Consider the following 25976-nt stretch of genomic DNA (forward strand, 5'->3'; position numbering starts at 1 on the left):
GTGCAGGCACATTGACTCCTGGGAGCGATGACAATCAGCTCCCAGGAGTCATCGCAAGCCGAAAGTGATGGCGCCCACCGAGGGTGGAAGTGGAAGGAAGGTGAGTATATTTTCTTCGATATCAAGATAAGGAACCAAAAAAATAAAAATAAAATTGAGAGCATCCATTTCTTTTTCAGGTGGCCCTCAGCAAGCAGATGGCCCAAAATCTATTTTTTCGATTTTGAGGCCGAACTCCACTTCTAAATATTATTATAAGCCATATCAACAAGGGTTTCCACAGAAAGTAGGGTTGACAAAATAAGCTGCTGCTTCAAGCTGCGAGAACATTTCATCAGTTACTTGGATCTAAGAATGAATGAAGCAAAACACTGGTTCACATTCTTTTTCATTTTCTGTGTAATTGTGGCAAGGTATTGGTACTAGTGTTCTGTTTAAAGTCTTCAAGGTGGCTGAGTAGATCAAAGAGAGAAGGGACATGGACATGGTGTCACTCTGGAGGGTTTTACTATGTTCCGCTCTGCAAAAGGCAGCAGTAGGTCATGCAATGATGTGAGCTTTTTCCATTTAACTAGAGAGCAAGCTTTCCCATACCATGTTGTTTGCAATTTGGCAGACCTCTTTCAGTTTGAGGAGTCTTGTCAGGGCCGGCATTTGGGGTGTGCGAGCTGTGCGGCCGCACGGGGAGCCATGGGCAACAGGGGTGCCATGTGGCCTTCACAGCTCACACATGATCAGGCCGCACAGCAGGAGGTAAGCGGCGACCGCGGCCTGGAGAGGGTCAACACAGGCCGCGGCCGCCGCTTACCTCCTGCTGTGCCTGTGCGTGTCTTCTAGCTGCAGTCTGAGCTGTGTATCACACACAGCTCAGCCGCCCTCCGATCCACGCTGACAGATCCCTCCTCTCCAGGGATGCCAGAGGAGATGCCAGCTCCTCCTTCTCCTCCCGCCCCTTCTCCTCGTGGTGAGCCTCAATACTAAGGTAAGTAAGCTCTCTGTGTGGGGGGTCTCATGTAAGGGGGGGCTATGTGTGGGGGGGTCTCTCATGTAAGGGGGAGCTCTGTGTGGGGGGTCTCATGTAAGGGGGGGCTCTCTTATGTAAGGGGGGCTCTGTGTGTGGGGTCTCATGTAAGGGAGGCTCTGTGTGGGGGGTCTCATGTAAGGGGGGCTTTTTTGTGGGGGGTCTCTCATGTAAGGGGGGGCTAGGTGTGGGGGGTCTCTTATGTAAGGGGTGGCTCTGTGTGGGGGGTCTCTTATGTAAGGGGGGCTTTGTGTGGGGGGTCACTGATGTAAGAGGGGCTCTGTGTGGGGGATCTCTGATGTAAGGGGGCGCTGTTTTGGGGGTCTCTGATGTAAGAGGGGCTCTGTGTGGGGGGTCTCTGATGTAAGGGGGGCTTTGTGTTGGGGGGTCTCTGATGTAAGGGGGACTGTGTGGGGGGGTCTCTGATGTAAGGGGGCTCTGTGAGGTTCTCTGATGTAAGGGGGTCTCTGATGTAAGGGGGCTCTGTGTGGGGGGTCTTTGATGTAAGAGGGCTCTGTTTGGGGGGGTCTTTGATGTAAGGGGGCACTGTGTGGGGGGTCTCTGATGTAAGGGGGCACTGTGTGGGGGGTCTTTGATGTAAGGGGGCTCTGTGTGGGGGGTCTCTGATGTAAGGGGGCGCTGTGTGGGGGGTCTCTGATGTAAGGGGGCGCTGTGTGGGGGGTCTCTGATGTAAGGGGGCTCTCTGTAGGGGGGTCTATGATGTAATAGGGCCTCTGTGAGGGTCTCTGATGTAAGAGGGCTCTGTGGGGGGTCTCTGATGTAAGGGGGGGCTCTGTTGGGGGTCTCTGATGTAAGGGGGTCTTTAGGGTAAGGGGGGGCTCCGTGGGGGGTCTCTGATGTAAGGGGGGCCTCTGTGGGGGGTTTCTGATGTAAGGGGGCTCCGTGGGGGGGTCTCTGATGTAAGGGGGCACTGTGTTTGGGGTCTTTGGTGTAAGGGGGCTCTGTGTGGGGGTCTCTGATGTAAGGGGGCTCTGTGTGGGGGGTCTCTGATGTAAGGGGGCGCTGTGTGGGGGGTCTTTTGATGTAAGGGAGCTCTGTTTGGGGGGTCTCTGATGTAAGGGGGCACTGTGTGGGGGGTCTATGATGTAAGGGGGGCCTCTGTGAGGGTATCTGATGAAAGGGGGGGCTCCGTGGGGGGTCTTTAATGTAAGGGGGGGCTCCGTGGGGGGTCTCTGATGTAAGGGGGGCATCTGTGGGGGGTTTCTGATGTAAGGGGGGCTCCGTGGGGGGGTCTCTGATGTAAGGGGGGCGCCACAGTATTAGCTCGCACAGGGTGCCTGAACACCTAAGGCCGGCCCTGAGTCTTGTGATCATGTTGAATGTACTAGTCGTACTACCTGACCAGCGTGTGGGGCAGTCATTTAAAAGAGTAAGGACACAATGTTCCAATATCTTCAGTGTTGCAATGGAACACTTGAAGATGTTCCCTAATAATCTTGCTTTATCAAAGATTCTCTTACCACTTGCTTCCTTCTGCTGCATCATGTGGACCACAAGGTGTGCGCCAGATAAGACCACAGACGGTGTCTCGTCCAACATCTTATGGGAATTGTTTTACACAAGATAAAAATAAAGTGGGAAAAAAACAAAGATACACCAGTAGAGCAGACAGCCCCAAGTTCAGTCATCTCATATCCATTTGATAATTAAATGTCATCATGTAAAAGAATAATAAAAATGGCTCACAGAAGATCATTCATTTTGGACTCTGTCTCACAGTCACTTTCTGTCGTGGGAGAGTCTTCCTCACTAGAGTTGGGTGTTTCTTCTGCTGCTGCTGTGGTTTGTTTAAATGCTGCCACCATAATACTCCTATTGTCTGTTATAGCTCTTAGGATCTTCCTCTTTGGTATGTCCTACTTATGCAAGCATTTGTCCACAGTGATTTAATTGATTGTGCAGTGTGTGGGTGAGCTCCTTTTTCAAGGGCCAACAATATATATGTGTTCAGGTTTATTTTGTTAAATCGACAACAGAAAAGTAGCATGCACTTAAAGCAAGGAATGAAGCTGTGACTCAAAAAAGCAATAATTGACTAAAATGTACTGGAGATTTTAGTCAACTAAATATGACTAAAAGTAAAACAATTGCAGATGACTAAAGTGGGACAAAAACTAAAAAAGCATTAAGTCAAAAGACTAAAACTAAATCGAAGTTTGTTGCCAAAATTAACACAGTACATGACACACAGAGAGCAGGGGTCAGTAATACATAGAATGCAAGGATCAGGAGTACATAATGTACAGAGTGCAGAGGACAGGAGTGTTATGCTCAGAATGCAGTGATCCAAGAATATGCAATGCACAGAATACAGAGGGCAGAAGTGCTATGCACAGAATGGAAGGGGCAAGAGTGTGTATTGAACAGAATGCAGGGGACAGGAATGTGTAATGTACAGCATGCAGGGGACAGGAGTGTATACTAGGCAGAATGCAAGGAACAGGAGTGTGTAGTGAGCAGAATGCAGGGGACAGGGTAGTGTAAAGCACAGAATGCAGGGAACAGTAGTGTGTAATGTACAGAATGCAGGGGACAGGAACGTGTCAAGCACATAATGCAGGGGACAGGAGTGTATAATATGCAGAATGCAGGGAACAGGAGTGTGTAATGAGAAGAATGCAGGGGGCAGGAGTGTATAATAGGCAGAATGCAGGGAACGGGAGTGTGTAATGTACAGAATGCAGGGAACAGGAGTGTATAATAGGCATAATGCAGGGAACAGGAATGTTTAATGTACAGAACACAGGGGACAGGAGTGTATAATAGGCCTAATGCAGGGGACAGGAGTGTATAATAGGCAGAATGCAGGGAACAGGAGTGTGTAATGCGCAGAATGCAGGGGACAGGAGTGTATAATAGGCAGAATGCAGGGAACAGAAGTGTGTAATGTGCAAAATGCAGGGGACAGGAGTGTATAATAGGCAGAATGCAGGGAACAGCATTATGTAATGCGCAGAATGCAGGGAACAGGAATGTATAATACACAGAATGCCGGGGACAGGAGTGTATAATGGTCAGAATTGCAGGAAACCGGAGTGTGTAATTCGCAGAATGCAGGGAACAGGAGTGTGTAAAAAAGAGTGCAGGAGTCAGGTGTTTGTAACTCACAGTGGTAGTAGAATGCAAAATTCCCCAACAAGCAGTACTTTACACTTTCAGCAAAAATGCTGAATGCACACTCACCTCTCCCAAAACAAATCTGCAAGAATCCTCCTTCCCCCCCAAATACGCCCTCCCAGCATCACAAATCCCCCCCCCCAAACTTCTCTTTTCAGCTAAAAATTCACCCCCCCCTTCAAGCACAAATCCCCACCCCCCCCTCACAAATCCCCCTTCTAGCACAAATCTTCTTCCACCCTCCAAATTACCCCTCCGAGCATGACTCCTCATCCTGGCACAAATCCCCCTCCCCAAAATCCTCCCAGCACAAATTCTCCTTCCCCCAAATCTCCCTTCCCAGCACAAACCCTCTCCCCATTTCTAGCACAAACCCACCCCCTCATCTTAGCATAAGCCCTTATTCTCCCTTTTCAACCCCCTCAGCCTAAATCTTCCTTCCCCTAATTACTCCCCTAGCACAAATCCCTCCCTCTCAAATGCCCCTCCAGCAAAATTACTATCCTTCAAACCCCCTCTTCCACAACCCCCCAATCCCCACCAGCACAAATCACCTTACACCCCCTAAAATGTAAAATCCCTGCGCCTCACAAATCCAGCCTGAGTCCTGGAGCCCAAAGCCGGAACAAGTTCCCGACACTTGGCTCCACTAACTCTTGCAGGGACATTTCAGCGTAGGCACCCGGTAAAATTGACCTGCATGAAGCCCAGGGTTTAAGATGCCATAATGGCAGATGGCATTTTTTTGATTTGGGGCAGAGGGGGTTGGAGGATATGTGCTAGAGGGTACTTTCGGAGAGGAATTGTGGTTGGAGGGGGTGAAACTTTAAATCCACCCCCTTCCTCTACCATAAGTCCCTCCCAAAGCACCTTCAAGCACATATCCTTTTACCCACCTCCCTAAAATCACTCATGGCAGCATGAAACATTTTCAACAGCCCAAGCCCCCCCCCCCCCCTTTCACCTTCCCAGTTACCATGTCCCCTTCCCCTGCAGGACTCCAATAAACCTCTCATTACAGACCGTTGTCTGGGGTAATCTATCACTCCACTGTCACACACTGGGATCTGCCCACCTATTTTCTTTCCTACGTCATCAGAGAGTAGCTGCCTCTTCCCACCAACCCCTAATGACACTCCGTGGTACATGTGCAGTGTGCTTAATAATTCTCAGCAAATGTTCAGTATGCTGGTTAATTCCTGGTGCATGCGCAGTAGGTTGTTTATTGCAGGCAGCTCCCTGGAATACTGCAACAGGAAATCTGAGGTGACTGTAGGTAGCTGGGACTACATCATTCTCTCCTAGGCAAGAAGGTAGAAGCTTCAGTGGTTTTAGATAAAAATTAATTTGAAAAAGTAATAAAAGTGGGAACGAGTAACATTATATAAGGTAGTAAAGAAGAGTGAAGGTCAACTTTAAGGCTGCATTCATACCTGAGCGTAGCGTCTTTGAGCACTTTTTCAGTGTTTTTTTGTGTGATTCTATGCACATTTTGGCACGTATTTATACAGCGTTTTTTATTAGCCGATATAGAAAACTATCATCTGTTGCATCATTTGTTGCTAGGTTTTTCAGCTTTTCCATCAGCCTTTATTTATTTTTATTATTATTATTCATTTATTATTTTTATTTTTTTGTTAGGGTAAGGGGTTAAGGTTAAGGTTGGGTTAGGGTTAGGGTTAGGATTAGGGGTTGAATTTAGGCTTAGGATTGGGGGTTAGGGTTTGGGTTAGGGGTTAATATTTTATTAATTGTCTTATTATTATTTATTTATAATTCTTTATTTTTTGTTAAGGTTAGGGTGTTAATGCTATATTACTACTACTACTAATAATAATCATAATAATAATAATACATGAATACATAAATGTAAAATAAATTCACAAATAAATAAAAATAATCATAAATAAATACAATAAATTAATACTATGTAATATTAACTAAAAAATTAAGCGTAACCCCTAAAAATAAAATATTAATAATAAAATAATAATAAACACCCTAACCCTCACACAAAATTAAAAAAATACATTATTATTATTATAAATAATAATATTATTACATTGATATTATTTATTTTTAATAATAATATGAATTTATTGTTTTCTGTTCGGGAGTTTATTTATTAACATGTTATTAATAATAATAATATTATTATCAGTATTATTAGTATTATTATTAATATTAATAATAATAATACTATTTTATTTAATATATTTTTAAGGTTAGCGGTTATTTATTATTACATATTATTTGTTTTATTTATTATGTATGATCATTTTTAGTTATTTGTGTATTTATTTTACATTTGTTTGTTCTTAAATTTATACTGTTTTTTTTTTACATTTTTTCAATCATGTTTTCATTTAAGCAGAAATAAAACACGCGAAAGCGCACAAAATGCGCAAATCCTGCATTTCCATTCATTTCTATGGGAATACAAACGCAAATCTGCCCAATTTCAGTTAGAAAAAAGGTCCAGAACTTTTTGGAGCTTCAGGCGTTTGGCTTCAGGCAGGCTTGGAGTGGAGATGTGAACCAACTCCATAGAAAATCGTTGATTTTTTTCTCCTCCAGTGTTTTGGAGCTTCAAGCTACAAAACGCTGAGTTGTGAATCAGACTAAAGCAGAACTAAAGCATATCTGAACACCAAACACAAACTGCAAAAACACAAAATGCAGTTTAACTGATTTTTATAATTCAAAGTTAACACATCCATCGATCCATGTCTCCATGCTTTATTTTGTTGAGAAATCACTTTAAAAAACGCCCCCTCTAGCATTTCTAGCTGTGGCAAACTTGGGGCAGAATATTCATGTAGCATTTAATTCCTGGAATCCATCTGCCTTTAGGCATGCAGGTAGGAGGGTGTGCTCAGCTGAGGAAGCCCCTCCTCCACTCCTGCAGATATAAGGAAAAAAATGCCCATAAAGACTCATGGAATGTATGACATCATTTTGGCCTAGGCAAGAAACCAGGAAGCAACTTAAGAATGTAAAAAAAAAGAGGTTAAAACAAGAAAAAATAATATACACTCCTATATATTTAGTAATGGCGACACCATAAGGATTAAAAATAGTTAGGGTAATGTTGGTTAAGAGAGTTTAATTTTGCTTTAAGTGATAAAACGGAAAATTTATATCAAATACTTACCGTAATTTTCCTTTCCTGATGGACTCCATGGCAGCCTACGTGTGGGTTAGTCCCGCCTCCTCCTACCTCATAGGACCCCACTCCCATAAATTTCACTCTGCCCCAGAGACCATGTTCCATAAAATAGCCTCCTCCGGCAGATGGGTGGGGACTCCGGCTGCCATGGAGTCCATCAGGAAAGGAAAATTACGGTAAGTATTTGATATAAATTTTCCGTTTTCCTGACAGACTCTATGGCAGCCTACGTGTGGGAAAAAACTAGCCAAACACACCAGGGTGGGCAATCTGCTGTTCAAAAGAAATTTAATTTGCACCATCAACTGATAGTATCCGCAAACCAAAATCAACAGATGATAAAGAAGCTGGCTCAACACAATAATGAGCCATGAAAGTGTGAATTGAGGACCATGAGGCCGCTTTGCATACAACTTCGGGAGCCACATGACGAAACGCTGCCCAAGAAGTCGACATTCCTCTTGTAGAATGCGCTGTCACCGCCTCCGGGGGAGCCAACCTTTAGCTCTATAGGCCCATTGAATGGACTGGACAATCCAAGATGCGATTGTTCTAGACGAAGCACGCAAGCCTTTATTCTTCCCATAGAACAGGACAAACAAATAATCCGAATGGCGGAAATGAGATGTGGCTTCCAGATATAGTTTCAGAATTTGCCCTACATCCAGTGGATGAGTCGCAGAGTCAGAGGATTTGAATGTTGGCAAGACAATTTCCTGATTTTCATGAAAAATAGAGGATACTTTTGGATGCGAATCCAACATGGGAATCAGAACCACCCAATCCGGGAAAAACGACAAAAAGGGTTCTTTGCATCCCAAAGCTCCTAGCTCAGAGACCCTTTTTGCTGAGGCGACTGCCACCAGGAGCGCTACTATAAGAGACAATTCTTTGATGGAGAGTTGAACCAGGTTATCTTTTCTGAGGTCTGCAAAGAAATCCAGAACAAGTGGAAGATCCCACTTAGGGAATCTGGGCTTCCTTTGTGGTCTGAGCCTAGAAGCTCCTCTGAAAAATTGCCTCACTAGAGGATGCTTTGCCCAGGATGTTCCTGTGAAAGCCGAGATAGCTGACACTTGAACTCGAAGAGAACTGACTGATAAAGGCAGATCCAGGCCAGATTGTAGAAAACTCAAAATGTGTTGAACCTTTGGAGTGCCTTGCACATCCATATTTCCGGAGATATGAGACATGAACTTCTTCCATATCCTTTCGTAGACTCTATTTGTTCCAGCTCTTCTCGCATTCAACAGTGTGGAGATAGCTCCACTTGGACACCCTAATGCCTCCAGCCTTTCCCTTTCAAAAACCAGGCCATCAGGTGCAGATGGGCCGGGCAAGGGTGTAGCACCGTTCCCTAAGACAGGAGATCCTGCCTGGAAGGTAGTGGAACTGGCTCGCGAAAGCTCAGCTGTAGCAGCATTGGAAGCCAGGGCCTGTTCGGCCAATATGGGGCTATCACAAGAGCCTCCACTTCTTCCGACCTGAGTCTCATCAGGAATCGAAGGAGGACTGGAACTGGTGGGAAGGCGTAAGCCTTGTGAAACCTCCACTGCTCTGTTAGGGCATCCACCCCGAAAGCTTGTGGGCATTTGAATCTCGTGTAGTACTTCTCCATCTTGAAGTTGCACGGGGAAGCGAACAGATCCACTTCCGGAAGGAACCCTAGGGATTTTAGCCACTGAAACACATTGGCATGAAGACTCCACTCGTTGTCCATGGAGACTCGTGATAGAAAATCCGCCTGGATGTTCTGTGCCCCTGGCAGAAAAACCGCAGCGAGGTTGGATAAGTATTTCTGAGCCCAGACCATTATTGGCTCGATTTCTCTCAATAAAGAGTGACTGCGAGTTCCCCCTTGACGCTTTATATACGACACTGCCGTCGTATTGTCCAGCCTCAGGAGGACAGATGTTCCTACTGTAAGGTGATGAAATGCTTGGAGAGCTCGAAACGCTGCTGGAAGCTCCAGGATGTTCGAAACTTCCCTGTGTAACCGAGGATTCCATTTGCCCTGGTCTATCTCTGATAGGCAGTGAGCGCCCCAGCCTGTGTTGCTTGCGTCCGTGGTTATCGTGACCCAAGAGATGGGAAGGATAGAATGGCAATTGAGTAGATTCCTCTTCTGCAACCACCACAGGGGACTGTCCCGCATTACTGGGGAAATCCAAATCAGATGATCCATGTCGCCTGGGCACCATTGGCGAAGAAATCCTGTTTGAAAAGGACGCATCCTCCATTGAGCCCATTTCACCATAGGTGTCGTGGCCACCATAGTACCTATTATTTTGAGGCACTGTGAGACCTGGAGATGAGATGTTGACATGGCCAGCTGTACTCTGTCTCTGATAATCAGGATTTTCTCTAGAGGCAAGGAGATGATGCCCTTGACTGTATTGAATTGAGCCCCGAGAAAGATAAGTGCCTGTGTGGGCTCCACATGGCTCTTTTCCAAGTTTAGCAACCAGCCGAACTCTATAAGAGTCGCCGTGACTAGATCTCTGTGAACCAGGAGTTGCTCTCGATCTTGCGACAGAAGTAGTAAGTTGTCTAAATAATGGTGAAGACGCACTCCCTTGATTCTAAACAGGGCTACCACAGCCAATAAGAGTTTTGAAAATACTCGAGGAGATGTTGTGAGCCCGAATGGGAGACATGTAAACTGAAGATGGTGTTGATCCACAGCAAACCGCAGGTATTTCTGTAACTCTGTTGCTATAGGCACATGGAAATATGCATCCTTCAAGTCTATTGACACAAGCCAATCTCCTGGCTCAACCGCCTGGCGGATTGTCAATAGTGTCTCCATTTTGAATTTTCCCTTTTTTATAAAGGAGTTTAGATGTGTGAGGTCTATGACCGGTCTCCAGGGGGCGTTCTTCTTCATTACTAAGAAGAGTGGAGAATAGAGGCCTTGAAACCTCTCTTTGGCTGGTACTGGAACTACTGCGCCTTGAAGCAGCAGCGCATCTACGTATGCCAAAAGGATTTGCCTTTCTTCTTCCGACCATGGAAGAGCTGTGGGAACGAACTTGAGGATAGGTGGACTGCAGAACGACCAAGTGTGTCCTGTAGAGATTGTCCTGATGACACAAAAATCTTTTATCGAGGCTGCCCAGACGTGTCGAAACTGGAGAAGGCGAGCACCGACCTGAACCGTCTGGACAGGCCCAACATCAAAAGGACTTAGCCGCTTCCCGGCTACTAGAAGAGGCTCCTTTGGAAGCCTTTTGGTTTGAAGATGGACTTTTCCTCCATGTTTTCCGGAATTCACAACCAGGTCTGTAACTTCGAGCATCCTTTGCTCTATCCGAAGATTGTCTGGACTGTGTCCTTCTCTGATCCAGCAGACGACGATCCTGCAGGAGGAACCCCGACTTACGGCCCGTGGCCCGTGAAATAGCGCTCTCCAGCTTGTTCCCAAACAAGGAAGACCCTTCGAATGGAATATGGCACCAAGCCTGCTTGGAGGAAGGATCAGCCAGCCAGGGGCGCAGCCATAGAGCCCGTTTAGCTGTCACTGAAGAGAGCATTGCCTCGGGCCACCAGACGAATAATATCTAGGGAAGCCTCCCCCAGAAAAGAAGCCGCCAGTCTGAGCTCATTCACTGCTGAAGCTCTGGCTACTTCTTCTGATACGGGCCTTAGATCCGAATCCACCTCTATTGTCCAGGTCTCCATGGCCTTGGATAAAGCCGCAATGGCTAGGGCTGGCTTACAAGCCATTCCAGCAGATACATAAATCTTCTTAAGGTCAGTGTCGATTCTTCTTTCCAGCCCATCTTTAAAAGACACTGTGTCTTTGAGTGGAAGAGTGACGTGCCTCGCTAATCTCATGAGGGCGGCGTCCACTAGGGGCACTGACTCCAGGTGCTTCACATCCTCACTCTTGAATGGGTACATCCTGGAAACTTTGGATACCAGAGAATTTTTCCTCTCTGCACATCCCCACTCATCCGAGATAATTTCACCAAGTTCACCTAAAAAGGGAAAGTTATGGCGCTCTTTCTTTAGGTGCTTTAAGTACCTTCTTTGTTTAGATGGTGACTCTACTGGCTCCTCCCACTTTAGGGCTCCCTTTACTGCCTTAACCAGGGTAGGGACCAAGGCAAAATCAAAGCCCGTGCCAGGAGTATCCGATTCGTCCTCACTATCCGAGGAGTTGAAGCCGGAAATGCTCTGCTGAGAAGGGCCGGGAGTACTGAGGCTATCCCTAACAGGGATGTCTGCCATACCAGCCGAGGGGCTACAGGTGCGGTCAACCTCCAGGTTTTGTAGGGATTCTTGGACCACCCGTCTAACCAGGGATTCCACCTGCTGGTTATCATTCCCCCTTTCTCTAGAGGCATGGGCAAAACATGCATCGCATATTGATTTGCCATCAGAAACACGTGCTGCACAACCCCAGCAAGATCTTCTATCAGGGTGTCTTTGTGCTGATGCAACCGTGGAGCCTTCCCTGTGATGTTTGGTAGAAGACTTGTGGCGACTAGTGCCAGGAGAAGTGTGATGACGTTGTGACCTAGTAAGGTCCTTATCTTCGCGTGCTTTAGTTTGTTTATCAGACCTAGAAGGGCTAAGAGAAAAGGGAAAAATTACCCCTACTGCCCTAAATCCGAACCGTACAGGGATAGGTAAAAATAATACCACTCTTACCTGTAGAGTAAGGGTTGGCCACTGGGGGGCGGTGAAGTATCCATACTGCTCTTAACAGGAAGACTGTAACAAACACAGGAATAAGGAAGTGCTGCATACACCACAGACTGCACACAGAAATCCAGCAGGATTAAGTTTACCACTAGCAGAGACCGATCAAACACAGGGAAGCTGCCGCATATGCCCGCAGTACAATCCCAATGTGATCCACTGTGACAGCAGTTTAAATCTGCCGCCAGATGATGACGTCACCGCCCCTCCGTGACAGACAGCATCCGTGCGCATGTGTGAGCACAGAACAGCCACTCCACTGCGCCGGCACCGCCCCCAGACACCCAGCGGTGACCTGGAAGCTGCGCTGGGACACAGGAAGAGCCGGGGCCGCAAGATGGAACGCACCTGCGTTCCAAAACACAGCAAGACAAAATACATATACAAAAAAATGGCTGCCATACGTTACCAAGCACGCTCCGAACCACGGTCTGACCTGGGACACGAAAACCTCCAGTGCATCGATTCGGGGTGTATAAATGGGCCTCCCGCTAGTAGCTAGCACGATTGGCCGTATTCAGCTTGCCCGCCAGTGGCCAGGCTTTATGCTTCTCCAATGCATGGGATTGCACACCCGTGTCCTACCCCGCTAGTAGCTAGGGCGTACTGGACTCTTCAGGAATTCAGCCTGGAATTGATCGTGTAAATCACCAGGAAATAGACCGAAAATCTTCATGAGGTAAGACTTGATATCCATCCAACAGGAGGAGGACATAAAAGGAACATGGTCTCTGGGGCAGAGTGAAATTTATGGGAGTGGGGTCCTATGAGGTAGGAGGAGGCGGGACTAACCCACACGTAGGCTGCCATGGAGTCTGTCAGGAAATAGGATTTTTATCAAAGCCATATTTTATCTAGTAAGGTAAATATATGTGGGGAAGCTGAAGGCATTGTCTGTCTTGTTAAATGTGCATTGTTGTCAATGTGACAAAGATCTATAAAGTTCCAGTCCCCCATGAGTTTGTCAGCTGGTGGATCATATTAGATGAAAGGCACTGCAGCTTTTCCATGATCCCATTCAACATCAAATAGTCCCTATAGATTGCTTCTTTTAATGTTCTTCTTTCTTTCTTTTTTTATTGCATAGGGGAATCTAAAGAAATTCATGGAGTATGTTCAGTGTTTAAATATGGAGAAGGTGAGCAGGCTGCTAGAGAGGGGTCTGGATCCCAACTATCAAGATCCAGATACAGGAGGTAAGTGAATTTTAGATCACACATAATGAAATCCAATGTAGATTTTTTCATATGTAATGCAGTTTTGAAAAATTCTTAACACATCGTCATTGTGTTTAATTAAAGGGAATATTAGTAAAAATGGGTGCATTTAAATAATTTAAATATACTCAGTTAGATGTTGTAGACTTTAAAAACGATGCAGGAGTTTCTGAGTACTGAAGCAATGAACCTGCATGGTTCATTGAATTTAATGGCACCACTTGTTACTATGCATAAAAACTGTTTATTACCAATGCATTTTTAAACAAAGTTATGTGAACAACACCAAGTGAGGAAAATCAGAGCAATGCAGGTGGGAAGTCTTGTCCGCTAAATCAATCCTAATCTCAATCCAAACTTTTATTTTTTGCAGTTCCAGATAGAGAAGAATTAGAACTTCTGTCAGGTTCTTAATGCCATTTTTGTGCCAACTGTGGTATTTTCTGCTTTATTTTATGTCCCAGTAGTATATACAGGTGCATCTCATAAAATTTGAATATCATCAAAAAGTAAATTTATTTCAGCAATTCAATTCAAAAAGTGAAACTCATATATTATATAGATGCGTTACACACAGAGTGATATATTCAATGCACTTTTTTTCTTTTAATCTTCTTGATGATTATAGCTTATAGCTAGTGAAAACCCAAAATTCAGAATCTCATAAAATTAGAATTTTAAATAAGACCAATAAAAAAGGATTTTATAATACAGAAATGTTGGCTCACTAAAAAAGTATGTCCATGTACACTATAGCATGCACTCAATACTTTGTCAGGGTTCCTTTGGCATGAATTACTGCATCAATGTGGTGAGGGGCTATGGAAGCCCAGATTTCTTTGCTAGTGGCCTTCAGCTACTCTGCATTGTTGGGTCTAGTGTCTCTAATCTTCCTTTTAACAATACACCACAGAATTTCTATTTAGGTCAGGCAAGCTTGCTGGCCAATCAAGCACAGTGATATCACAATCATTAAACTAGGTATTGGTACTTTTGGCAGTGTGGGTAGGTGCCTAGTCCTGCTGGAAAATGAAATCAGCATCTCCATAAAGCTGGTCAGCAGAGGGAAGCATTAATGGCAATTTTCCACTGCAAGTAGCGGCTCGGCTCTACTCGGCCCTGCTTGGCCCGGTTTGCTTTTCCACTGTTGGAACGGTTCGGTACGGTACGGTATGGTTTTCTTTTCCACTAAAGTAGTACTAAAGTTAAGTGGGTGGGATAACAACGGGGTGGGTGTGATTCTCTGACCAATCAGTGGCTAGTAGTGACTGCATGCAAAGGATTGTGGGATATGGTACCAGGTATGGTACCTCTTGGAACCACAATCGAGTAGGTACTGTTTTTTAGAGCCGTACCGTTTGGTTCCATGCAGTGGAAAAGCGCCGCCGTACCGTACCGAACTGTTCCTACACCATACCATGCAGTACCAGCAGTGGAAAAGCACCAAAGCGAGCCAAACCGTTCGGTTCCATGCAGTGGAAAAGCGCCATAAGTGTTCTAGAATTTCCTGGTAGAGGGCTGCGTTGACTTTGGACTTGATGAAACACAATGGACCACCACCAGCAGATGACATGGTTCTCCAAATCATCACGGACTCTGAAAAATGTTGCATTTCATTTGGAAATCAAGGTCCCAGAGTCTGAAGGAAGAGTGGAGAGGCACAGAATCCAAGTTGCATGAGGTCCAGTGTTAAGTTTCCACAGTCAGTGATGATTTGGGGAGCCATGCCATCTGCTGGTGTTGGTGCACTGTGTTTTATCAAGTCCAAGGTCAGCGCAGCCCTCTACTAGGACATTTTACTAGGACATTTTAGAGCACTTCATGCTTTGCCATCTTTATGGAGATGCTGATTTCATTTTCCAGCAGGACTTGGCACCTGCCCACACTGCCAAAAGTACCAATACCTGGTTTAATGATCATGGTATCATTGTGTTTGATTGGCCAGCCAACTTGCCTCTAAGCTGGTTGGAAATGCTCTCCTCTCATTGTTCATTTGTCCCTTCCTAACTATATACAGTATCTCACAGAAATTAGTACACACCTCACATTTTTGTAAATTTTTTATTATATCTATTCATGTGGCAACACTGAAGAAATGACACTTTGCTACAATGTAAAGTAGTGAGTGTACAGCTTGTATAACAGTGTAAATTTTCTGTCCACTCAAAATAACTCAACACACAGCCATTAATGTCTAAACCGCTGGCAACAAAAGTGAGTACACCCCTAAGTGAAAATGTCCAAATTGGACCCAAAGTGATAATATTGTGTTTTGCCACTAATATTTTCCAGCATGCCTTAACCCCTTTGGGCATGGAGTTCACCGAGCTTCACAGGTTGCCACTGGAGTCCTCTTCCATTCCTCCATGACGACATCATGGAGCTGGTGGATGTTAGAGACCTTGCATTCCTCCACCTTCCATTTGAGGATGCCCCACAGATGCTCAATAGGGTTTAGGTCTGGAGACATACTTGGCCAATCCATCACCTTTACCCTCAGCTTCATTAGCAAGGCAGTGGTCGTCTTTGAGGTGTGTTTGGGGTCGTTATCATGTTGGAATACCAAGTCTCCGAAGAGAGGGGATCATGCTCGGCTTCAGTATGTCACAGTACATAATGGCATTCATCGTTCCCTCAATGAACTGTAGCTCCCCAGTGCCAACAGCAATCATGAAGCCCCAGACCATGACACTCCCACCACCATTGGTGGGGATATGATCAACATGTTTAAATACAGTACATAAGTGGTCCATATAGTGAACTTGGTGTTGAGTTATTCACTTTAAGGTCATCGCAGAGGATAAGGGCCACTCTTTATGTCTTGAGGAAAAGAGATTTCATCTCCAAATACGGAAAGGCATCTTCACAGTAAGAGCTGTGAAAATGTGGAATAGACTCCCTCGAGAGCTGGTTCTGTAAAGCTCAGTGGGTTGCTTTAAAAAAAGGCCTGGATTCTTTCCTAAATGTACTGTACATTTTATAACTGGATGCTAATATTTATAGGTAAAGTTAATTCAGGGAATATCTAATCGCATATTGGGGGATCATGAAGGATTTTTTTTTCCCTGCTGGAGCATTGGTTCTATTGCCTTCCTCTGGATCAACTGTGGGTATAGGATTGTGTATATAGGATTGTAAAAAATGTTTTTCCCCTTTTATTGGTTGAACTGGATGGACCTTTTCACCCCACGCTAACTATGTAACTATTTAAGTATATGGTAGAGCAGGCAAATATCAGGAAAATGAAATGTTGAGTTTACATATTCTTACATTGAGTGTCCTGTGGTTTCCATGCCACTTACCCCAGCTATGTCACAGGATATCTCTCTTGGTCCATAGGAGTTTACCTTTGGACTAGTGGTTTTTGGGGGTTTTCTGACTGTGAAGGCAGATACCTTATGCTACACATTTTACCTTTTCCAATCCTCCTGGAGATAGTATATCTACTTCCTGTTGTCCAGGAAGCATTGCTTAGTGAGGTAGCAGACAAAATCTCACAATTTCCTACCTACCCAACTCTTATTATTGACAACTTAAATTTAAAACAGAAGAATTCTCCCCTATATAACACATCCATACCATCAAAGTCATATAATCTTCTGTGTGAAATAGTGAGAGGATGGTCTCTGATGCATCTCCAAAATCAGAAATGTATCTGTTGCTTATTGTATTTTCTTTTGCAGTACATAATCAACCAAATCTACTGAATTAATAAGCAGACCCCACAATCACTATAAGACTGTCTATTAGATCATTTCTGTAATGTTTGAAAACTGAAAATTGTTACATATATATAATTATTATTTATTTACTGCTTTTCTTTCTTGTACTACATGTAACAGTTCTGTGTATATATTTATATGAAGATGTACATCTTGTTTTCATGAGCAAACCACCTTGTTTCCCTCCATCCTGCACCCGGCACGGTAAGCCCCTGCCACCTCCCTATGACAGGGGCTACCATGGAGACGGAAATCTCCCGGCCACGGCTGGGTCTTTTCCTAGATCTCCCATACACTGTGTTGGCGGCCGAGTTGTCAGGACCGGCTCGTACTGCGCTCGCATCACCCAGGCGCCTGCGCAGTACAAAAGCCTGAGTCACTGACGGAAGAAGCCGATGACGTGCGGCGCACTACGCGCATGCGCGAACGGCTTTATAAGGCCGGGGAGCCGGCGTCCACCCTCACTTCCCTCTTGCAGAGGGAACAGGACGGACGTGGACCAGCGGCGGTGAAGGACCTTACCTCTTCTTTTCACACCAATATCTCCTTGAAAAATGTAAGTCTGGACGAACGTTCTTTTGCTTGAAGTCACAAATAAAATACTTTTTATCCACAAACTTACAAATTGTAAAAAACACTTCATAGACATATGACCCGTTTCAGAACGGCTGACTGGCTGCAGCAATTCACTTTTGACTGCGGCATCAGGAGAGATACCTTCCCCTCCTTTAAATCCGTATAAATCTGCAAATGTAAGTGTTTGTCTGGGCTTGGACACCCATATTAATTACTTACCTTGGGAGATATAATATAACCATACACATATATACTCCTTCCAGAACGATCCAGGACACTACTGGAACAACAATCCAATATCCTTATATGAACACCTCCAAACCTGGATGTGAGTAGCCAACATTGGCAGTATATGACCCCTATTTCTCATACGATATAAAAAATACAATTAATATATCCTTCCAGACCATGGTACCACACGGCTCCTTGCTGCAGGTTTAGAGGGGACAAAGGCAAATTTTGGTTTGCAGAAACAAGATTTTAAATACAAGTATGTATTTATTATTATTTTTGTATATACTAATTTTACGTATATTTCCAACAAATGGAAATATTGAATATTATCGATTATACATTACAGCTGGGTGACAGAAAAACTTTGAAAAAGGCTGATACAGCCGAAACGCGTCAGAAATTATGGATGAAACTCTGTGAACCACCTACACACGGAATACACAGAGACAAGATCCATAAAACTGTCACAACTTATCACATGTGTCACGGATTCATTGAGAATCCTTCTTTCCTTATTTCTTATCTTTATCACATTGGGCCTGTACCCAACACAAATGCTCACAACTGAGTTACAATATTTTCTTATTTATTTATTTACTTCCATGAAAATTTGGTAATAAATTGAGATATAATTTTACTCATGTTCAATTGATACTTACTTGCCCACAAAGTCCCATTATCCTTGGCTTGAGACACCAAAAAACCCCCTCCTTTTTTTCAAGACATAGGGACGGAGGCAGCACCTACTCACACCACCTACAAGATCAAAACCCACACCCACTGTTAACATCTAGTCCAGTGGTGGTCAACTTGAAAATCATAGAGGGCTTCAAAAGCGGCCCCTTACACTTCAAGAGGGCCGCACAATTGCAGTGCATTTTTTACCTCACCTGAGTCCTGCTTCACTTTTTGCAGTGTCACAACTTCGGTGTCAGTGGACGCAATATTAACCCCCAACTTCGGTGTCAGTGGATGCAATATTAACCATCAACATCAGTCACAGTTAATACAATATTAACTCCCAGCAGTGGCGTCAGTGGACTCAAAAATTGCCCCCAGCACTGTCAGTGCTATTAACCCCACTTCCACATTGGTGATCGCTGGCAGTAAAATGTAACCCCCCTGCATTGGTAGTCACTGTCAGTGAAATTTAACCCCTCCCCCCCTTTCCCACACACACATTGTTGGTTAACGGCAGTAAAAGTTAACTTCCTACTCCCCCCTGCACTGGTGGCCATGGCAGTGACAGTTAACCTCACCATTCCCCCCACTATTGGCGATTACGGCAGTAAAAGTTAACCCCCCTTTTTCCCCCCTCACATTGGTGGTTGTCACAGTGAAAATGACCCCCCCCTCCTTCCTGCATTGGGGATCATGGCAGTAAAAGTTAACAACCCCTTTCTTCCCCCTTCACTTTGGTGGTTGTGGCAGTAAAAATGATCCCCCCCCCTCCTGCATTGTGGGCCATGGCAGTGAAAGTTAACCCCCCCCCCCCCACCCTATCACACTCTCCTGTGCCACTCTCTCTCTCCCAGGCCAGGGCTTTACCTGTGCTATGTGCAGAGATCACACAGTACAATCTCTCTTTCAGTGCCAGGTGCTAAAACACAGAGCGTGTCCCAGCGCCTGGCTCCCCACTGCCAGTTTGCTATGTGTATGGTTGCACGCAGAAGACCTGGGGCAGCATGTTGGGCACCAAGGATCTAGTCAGTTATATAGGGTTACAAAATATAACATTATTATTTATGCTTTTATTTATATAGAAGCAGTTAAAAGCATTCATTGTTGTGGCCCTGCTAATTTCTTCATCACCGCTTTCTGTTAAGGTGGCTGATTTAGTACATTGTTACCTTAGGACAGGTTGTAAAGTATAGTTGTTGAATATTCTATACCGGTAAATATGAATGGGATTTTCCTGTGATTTGTCCCCTACAGAATGCCCTCTCACGCTTGCTTCTCAGCTGGAGGGAGGAGCAGATATGGTGAAAATCCTACGAAGCGGAGGTGCACACCTTGACTTTAGAACACGCGAAGGGCTAACGGCTCTGCACAAAGCGGTGCGATTCCGCAACCATGCCGTACTGATGGTAAGTGGAGGTTTATATTTGTGATGTTTTTAACATAGAAAAAAAGAAATGAATGCATAGTTAAGATAATGGCTTGGTCCTTTTGTGCTAAGAAATGAGGATTCCTATATACATGTGAAAGAATATGATAATTGGTATGGAAATCAAGCATCTTTCTACAATATCTTTCTGGAACCTTATTTTTTTTAATAAACCTCATGGTTCGACACTGCAAGGAGTGTGGCTTCATTCTCTGCTTCACTATCTTTCTATAATAATTCAGGACTTTACTTCTCTATGTAATAGAAATTTGAAAATATAGGTGATACCTTTCATTTTTTTAACTTAAAATAAATTGTCAGGTGCCTGATCGGATGAGACCAGGCTGGACAAAAAAACTGAATACTATCATAGGTTGCCTAGTTAGCCTAGGCATGCCTGATATTTTCTCTTTCCTGTTTTTGGTGTGTATGGTTAATATGATACTATGCTCAAACCATCGTCTATATAGGATAGAATACCTTTAGCCACTAAATGTTTTTTTTTTTTTTTTTGGCATTATAATTTACTTAAAGTGTTACTAAACCTACACAGTAAAATCAGTCTGTATATGCAGTTAAACATGCTTGTTATACTCACTGTGGAACCTAAGGGGTTAATTCTCTGAATTATGTAAAAAGGCAGTTCCAATCTATCTGCTGATAGGACAGAGCCTGGGGGGGCCACTCTGCACATGCTCAGTTTGATGTATATTGCTAGAGAGTTTATTTTTCTTGAAAGAGTGCATGTGATCAGCACAGGGCCAATCAGCAATGTCCAGTAAGGGGTCCTGCAACCTCATAGGACAATCAGGGGAGAATGAAAACTCCTCCTACAAGCTTTAACCAGACACTGATAGAAGTCACAAAACTGCTATATACTGCTTTAGAGAAAAGGTATTTAGCCATTTATATTTACTAAAATAATTGCATTTCCATGTTCTGTGTACTGTGGGAGATCAGATATAATGAATGCAAGGTCCTGGGTTTAGTAACACTTTAATACTATGTAGTAATTTCTCTTGTATATAAACTTGTTTTATATGTCTACTTACAGTAAAAGTGACTTCTTTTCTTGCAACCTTCTCTCCTTACCATATTTCTCTGTTCATCTGGTACTCAGACCCTCTTGGACTTAGGTGCTTCCCCAGACTATAAGGACAGCCGTGGCCTGACACCACTCTATCACAGCGCAATGGTGGGAGGAGATCCATACTGTTGTGAACTTCTGCTCAGAGACTATGCCAACCTTGGCTGTGAAGATGAAAATGGTTGGCAGGAGATTCACCAGGTGAGACATAGTACTACACAAGTACTGGGGAGGAAGTATAACATGAACTATCCTTTGGATTCTAAATTGTGTGCTCTTCAGGTTATTTGCCGACACGACTGCTAAGCCTTCCTATCAGCTGGCTTGGGAGACTGACTTGGGGGAAAGTATTGACGAGGAGGACTGGGACCGGTGGTCGACTATGGTGCACAGGGGTATACTCAACACCCACTCTGGTGGAGGCAAACTATAAGGTGCTACCTTGGTGGTACATGGTGCCAACGAGGCTAGCCAAATTGTTTCCGGGTACCTCCCCCCTATGTTTCCGACAATGTGGGCAGCACGGGGATATGTACCATGTGTGGTGGAGTTGTCCGAAAGTTCGGCGCTATTGGATTCGGGTAATTAACCTGATCCACTCGGCGACGGGCCAGAGGATTGATAGAGACGCTAAAACGGTGTTGTTCTCGGACTTGCCGGTTGAGATTCCCAAAAATACCCGTTCCCTTATATTTTTTATTCTCCTGGCAGCAAAAATTACTATAGCACATGCTTGGAAAACGCCTGGACTAAATATATTGCAGGTGAAAACCAAAATGTCGTGGATTATGCTTAACGAAAAGTTGGCCAGTATCTGTTTGGATAGACAACATAGATTTGACCCCGTGTGGAGCCCCTGGATAGAGTATTTGCAGGCTCCGTAGTTGCGGCTTGGGGTCCGGCGTGGGGGGACATGTGATGATTATTTTACTTTGTTTTCCATAGCTATTGTCCTGGCCTCTTTTTCTTTCTTATTTTTTTCTTCTTCCTTTGTTCTTCTCTTTTCTTTCCTTGTTCTTTTTCTCTCTCTGTGTCCATAGTGGTGCGGACTATTCTCCTTTCTTTTCTTTGACCCTTCTTCTTTTTCGTTTATCTGCTTTTTTGGGGGTCGGGCTGCAGGAGAGGCGATGTTAGACATCAGAGCTCTGGTTTGGGTTTCCTGCTGTGGATCTGGGTTGGTATCTATTATTTGGCCATTGGTGGGAGCCCACTGGTTTCCTCTTCTGGGGGAGGAGGGCTGGGGGGGGGCTTCGCCCTTTAGTGGACACAGTTTGTGCCCATTTGGGGTGTCTGGGGCGGGACGGGGCCTCCTTTTAAGGGGACTCAGTCTTGGGACTTGTTGTATTTGCTGTTTACCTTTTTGTAATTGACTTCCTAGGTGCCAATACTGTTATGAGTCATGCTTTGATATGCACTGTTCTGATACGCGGTACTTTTCTGTATGCCAACCCCCCCCCCCCTTTTTCTATATTTTCTATATTTACTATATTTTCTATTTTATGTTTTCTTTTTGTACTGTTTTGTTTAAACCCAATAAAAAATTATTGAATACTAATTTGTGTGCTCTTAACACACAGTTTAGAGCAGCCTTTTTAAACCAGGGTGCCTTCAGGTTTTTTCAGGGGTGCCTTGACAAAATGTCTAAAAATTAGGGATGCACCGAATAATCGGCGGCCGAACATTATTCGGCCGAAAATAGAAAAAATAGCACTTTCGGTGTTCGGCCGAATAAGTCAAAAGGCCGAATAATTTTGTGCCGAATAATAGGGCTGAACGATAGTCGATATGATATTGACTATCGTTCTGTGGCCGTAGGCGATATTCATATCGCCGAGGTCACGATATTTACAGGGGGAAGGGACTCGGAGGAGGACTCACAGACTTCCGTGTTAGGCAGGGGAAGCCGGGACACTTCAGCGGTGAGCATACATACATTACTCACTCGTGCACTGCAGCCCGCCCCACACATTCAGTGAGTCTTACTCTCCTCCCTAGTTTTTTCAATGGCACATTCAGGAAGCCAATCACGCTGTGATTAGCTGCACAGCGAACCAATCACGCGTGCCTGCACACCTGATTGGTTCCGCTGTGCCGCTACTCACGGCGTGATTGGCTTCCTGAATGTGCCATTGAAAAAACTAGGGAGGAGAGTAAGACTCACTGAATGTGTGGGGCGGGCTGCAGTGCACGAGTGAGTAATGTATGTATGCGGCTGTGCTCCTTTCCAGGCTCCTACTAGTCCACCTCCAGCCTCCTACTACCACCACTATATGAGACTGTCTGTCACTGTATAATCTGATCGAGTCCACACTGACACTGACTGACTGTCACTGAGTAATTGATGTTACCACATTAACCCTGACCTGCCCAGTGCCCTGTATCTGCAATTAAAATTTACAAGGCTGCCTGCATGCTTCCTGATTTCCATTCCCAGCATCCTTCCCAATCCCTACAGTGTCACTAACATTAACCCTATGGTACAAGGCTGCAGTGTGCACTGAATCCCATTCCCTACAGTAACATTTAGGGAGAGAGAGAGACATGAGAGGACAAGAGAGAGAGAGAGAGAGAGAGAGGACAAGAGAGAGAGAGACATGAGAGGACAAGAGAGAGAGAGTGAGAGGACAAGAGAGAGAGAGAGAGACACGAGAGGACAAGAGAGAGGACAAAAAATTGGCAAAATAAATGGAAAAAATGCAAAACACCGCGTTCGGTATTCGGCCTTCGGCCAAACATTTTATTATTATTCAGCTTCGGCTTCGGCCAAGAATTTCATTTCGGTGCATCCCTACTAAAAATTGCCCCAAATTGCGGAAAAATTGTTTACAAGCCAGTGAGTGGATCAAGCCTGCCTTTTTGTTACACAAAGCCATAAGTTTTCATTGTGCAACATTACAACCTTGGACACCGCGTAGGCCAGCCATCAGCGTACTAAAAAATGGAGACGCCTTTAGATGATAAGGAGGATGATAAGGAGGATGTCTGTCACCTACACAGCATCCTTGTTTAACCCCTCATGGTATGGCATTGTTGATTACTTACCTTTCACATGCTCCCATGCTGCTCTCAGAGACTCTCCACCCAGGCTGGGACTTTAATTGTACTGAGTGTGGAAATAACCCCAGTACAGTATTTGTTTCAGGGCTGGGTGCTGGAACACACTGTCTGGCACCCCAATGTCACTCTGCTATCTGTATGGTGCCTACTAGCCACACATGCAGAAGGCCAGTGGGCTGTGTTTTGAGCACCAGGCCTGGCCCTAAACTAAATGTGAAGAAAAAAGAAAAGAGTGGTTTAAAAGTTGACTTTTTAGTTTTTCAGAGTTCAGCTTTAAATGATCAAATCAAATGTCAAGATTCTGAATAGCAAGATAAGGATATTAAAGTGTAAGTCCAGTCAAATACCATGTAAGCTTAAACCTGCTCCCACCCCTATCCTAAGCCATATACTAACTACCCTGTAAAGGAAAGATGTGTATACTTACCTATTCTGAAGGCACTCTGGTCCAGTCACATCATCTCTCCCGCACGAGCTTCAGTGAGGAGGAGAGTTTACCAACAAAGGCTGCAGTGCCTGAGCGGTGACGTCACCCATAACCTTTCTTTGGGGCATCCATTGTCCGCTATCCCTCCTCTACACTGGGACCTGATCATATGACTGGACCAGAGCAGTCTCAGATTAGGTAAGTATACAAATCCTTACAGGGTAGTTAGTATAAGGCTTAGAATGGTGGTGGAAGCAGGTTTAAACTTAGACGGTATTTGACTGGACTTCTACTTAAAGATTTTAGAGGGTATATTTAGAACAGATGTAGAGTAATGCTTTATTTATGTCCACTACTATTCCACAGCATGTTTATAGAAGGAGCAATAAAATTTACTTTTTAACCTACATTTTATGCATTTTTCAGCGGCAGCATATTCTTAAGATGTAACATCAATTTACATTGGTGTGTTTCCCACAAAATAAACTGGCCAGAGACACAGGCATTTGCTCATTTTTACAATACAGGTTAAAAGCTGAGCTCCAGGAAATTTTTCAGTTCTGCTCTGTATGAAGGACCTCTTATGATGATGATAATTCTAGGTCCATGTTGCTGCTGTGTAGTGTACAAAAAAAATAAACATTCCACCATTTATGACAAATTCTGACCATATTTTGCTAAATACAATTGTTTTCTGTGATTGTCAGCTCCATCTAGTGGACATAATGAAATATTTTTTTGAATGAGGTATTTTAGGAAAAATACTACATTGTGGCCACTAGATGGTGCTGAAATTTAAACAATGAAATAATTAGATTGTGCAGAATACAGTCAGAATTTGTCACAGGTGGCATAATGCTTGTCACATTTATCCAACAATTTTTTTTTTTATAAGTAGACTTGCGTGTAAACACATAAAGCCATGAACAAAATTAAATGCACCCTATATCAACATAGAAGAGGCTTTTTTGGTAGAATGCACATTAACACAGATACATGCTGTTGATGCATTATTTTAGATTAAGAATAAGACAAATATAGGCCAGTAGATGTATAATATACTGTAACTAATTAGTCATGTGCACTGAAAGTCCTAACTATCTCCAATCTTCCTGTGTGCACAGGCGTGCCGTTATGGACATGTTCAACATCTGGAGCATCTTCTGTTTTATGGAGCAGATATGAGAGCACAGAATGCATCTGGGAACAGCGCTCTGCACCTTTGTGCACTCTACAACCAGGTAATACGACTTGCTATATAGCTTGGTATTATTTTCTGTGTAAAGAGCTGAATGGAACGTCTGGGACTAAGTGACCCATATTTTAATATTCCTACACTATTGAATTATTTTAATTAAAGCTGAGTATTTGAATGGATAATTATAATTGCATACATTTTTTTAGAAAACATATGGATGTATTTATCATGTATTTAATAGGAAATTGAGGGTAAGCTATCATTTATTTACATATTACAATAAAAAGTCTAGTCCAGGGAGTGGACTTGATAAAGG

General features: G+C 44.1%; 1 protein-coding gene across 5 annotated transcripts in view; it reads left to right on the plus strand.

Moving 5' to 3' along the window:
* Positions 1-25976, plus strand: part of SHANK3 (SH3 and multiple ankyrin repeat domains 3) — a 669097-nt gene that overhangs the window by 313999 nt on the left and 329122 nt on the right. For all 5 annotated transcript variants that reach the window (XM_082255276.1, XM_082255279.1, XM_082255275.1 and 2 more), the window contains exons 6-9: positions 13123-13231; positions 19720-19871; positions 21012-21179; positions 25587-25703. In XM_082255276.1, the coding sequence (XP_082111402.1) occupies positions 13123-13231; positions 19720-19871; positions 21012-21179; positions 25587-25703 (546 nt within the window). The remainder of the gene's footprint in view (positions 1-13122; positions 13232-19719; positions 19872-21011; positions 21180-25586; positions 25704-25976) is intronic.

The sequence above is a fragment of the Pelophylax lessonae genome (genome assembly GCF_965119305.1).
Source record: "Pelophylax lessonae genome assembly, chromosome: 4".
NCBI classification, from domain to species: domain Eukaryota; kingdom Metazoa; phylum Chordata; class Amphibia; order Anura; family Ranidae; genus Pelophylax; species Pelophylax lessonae.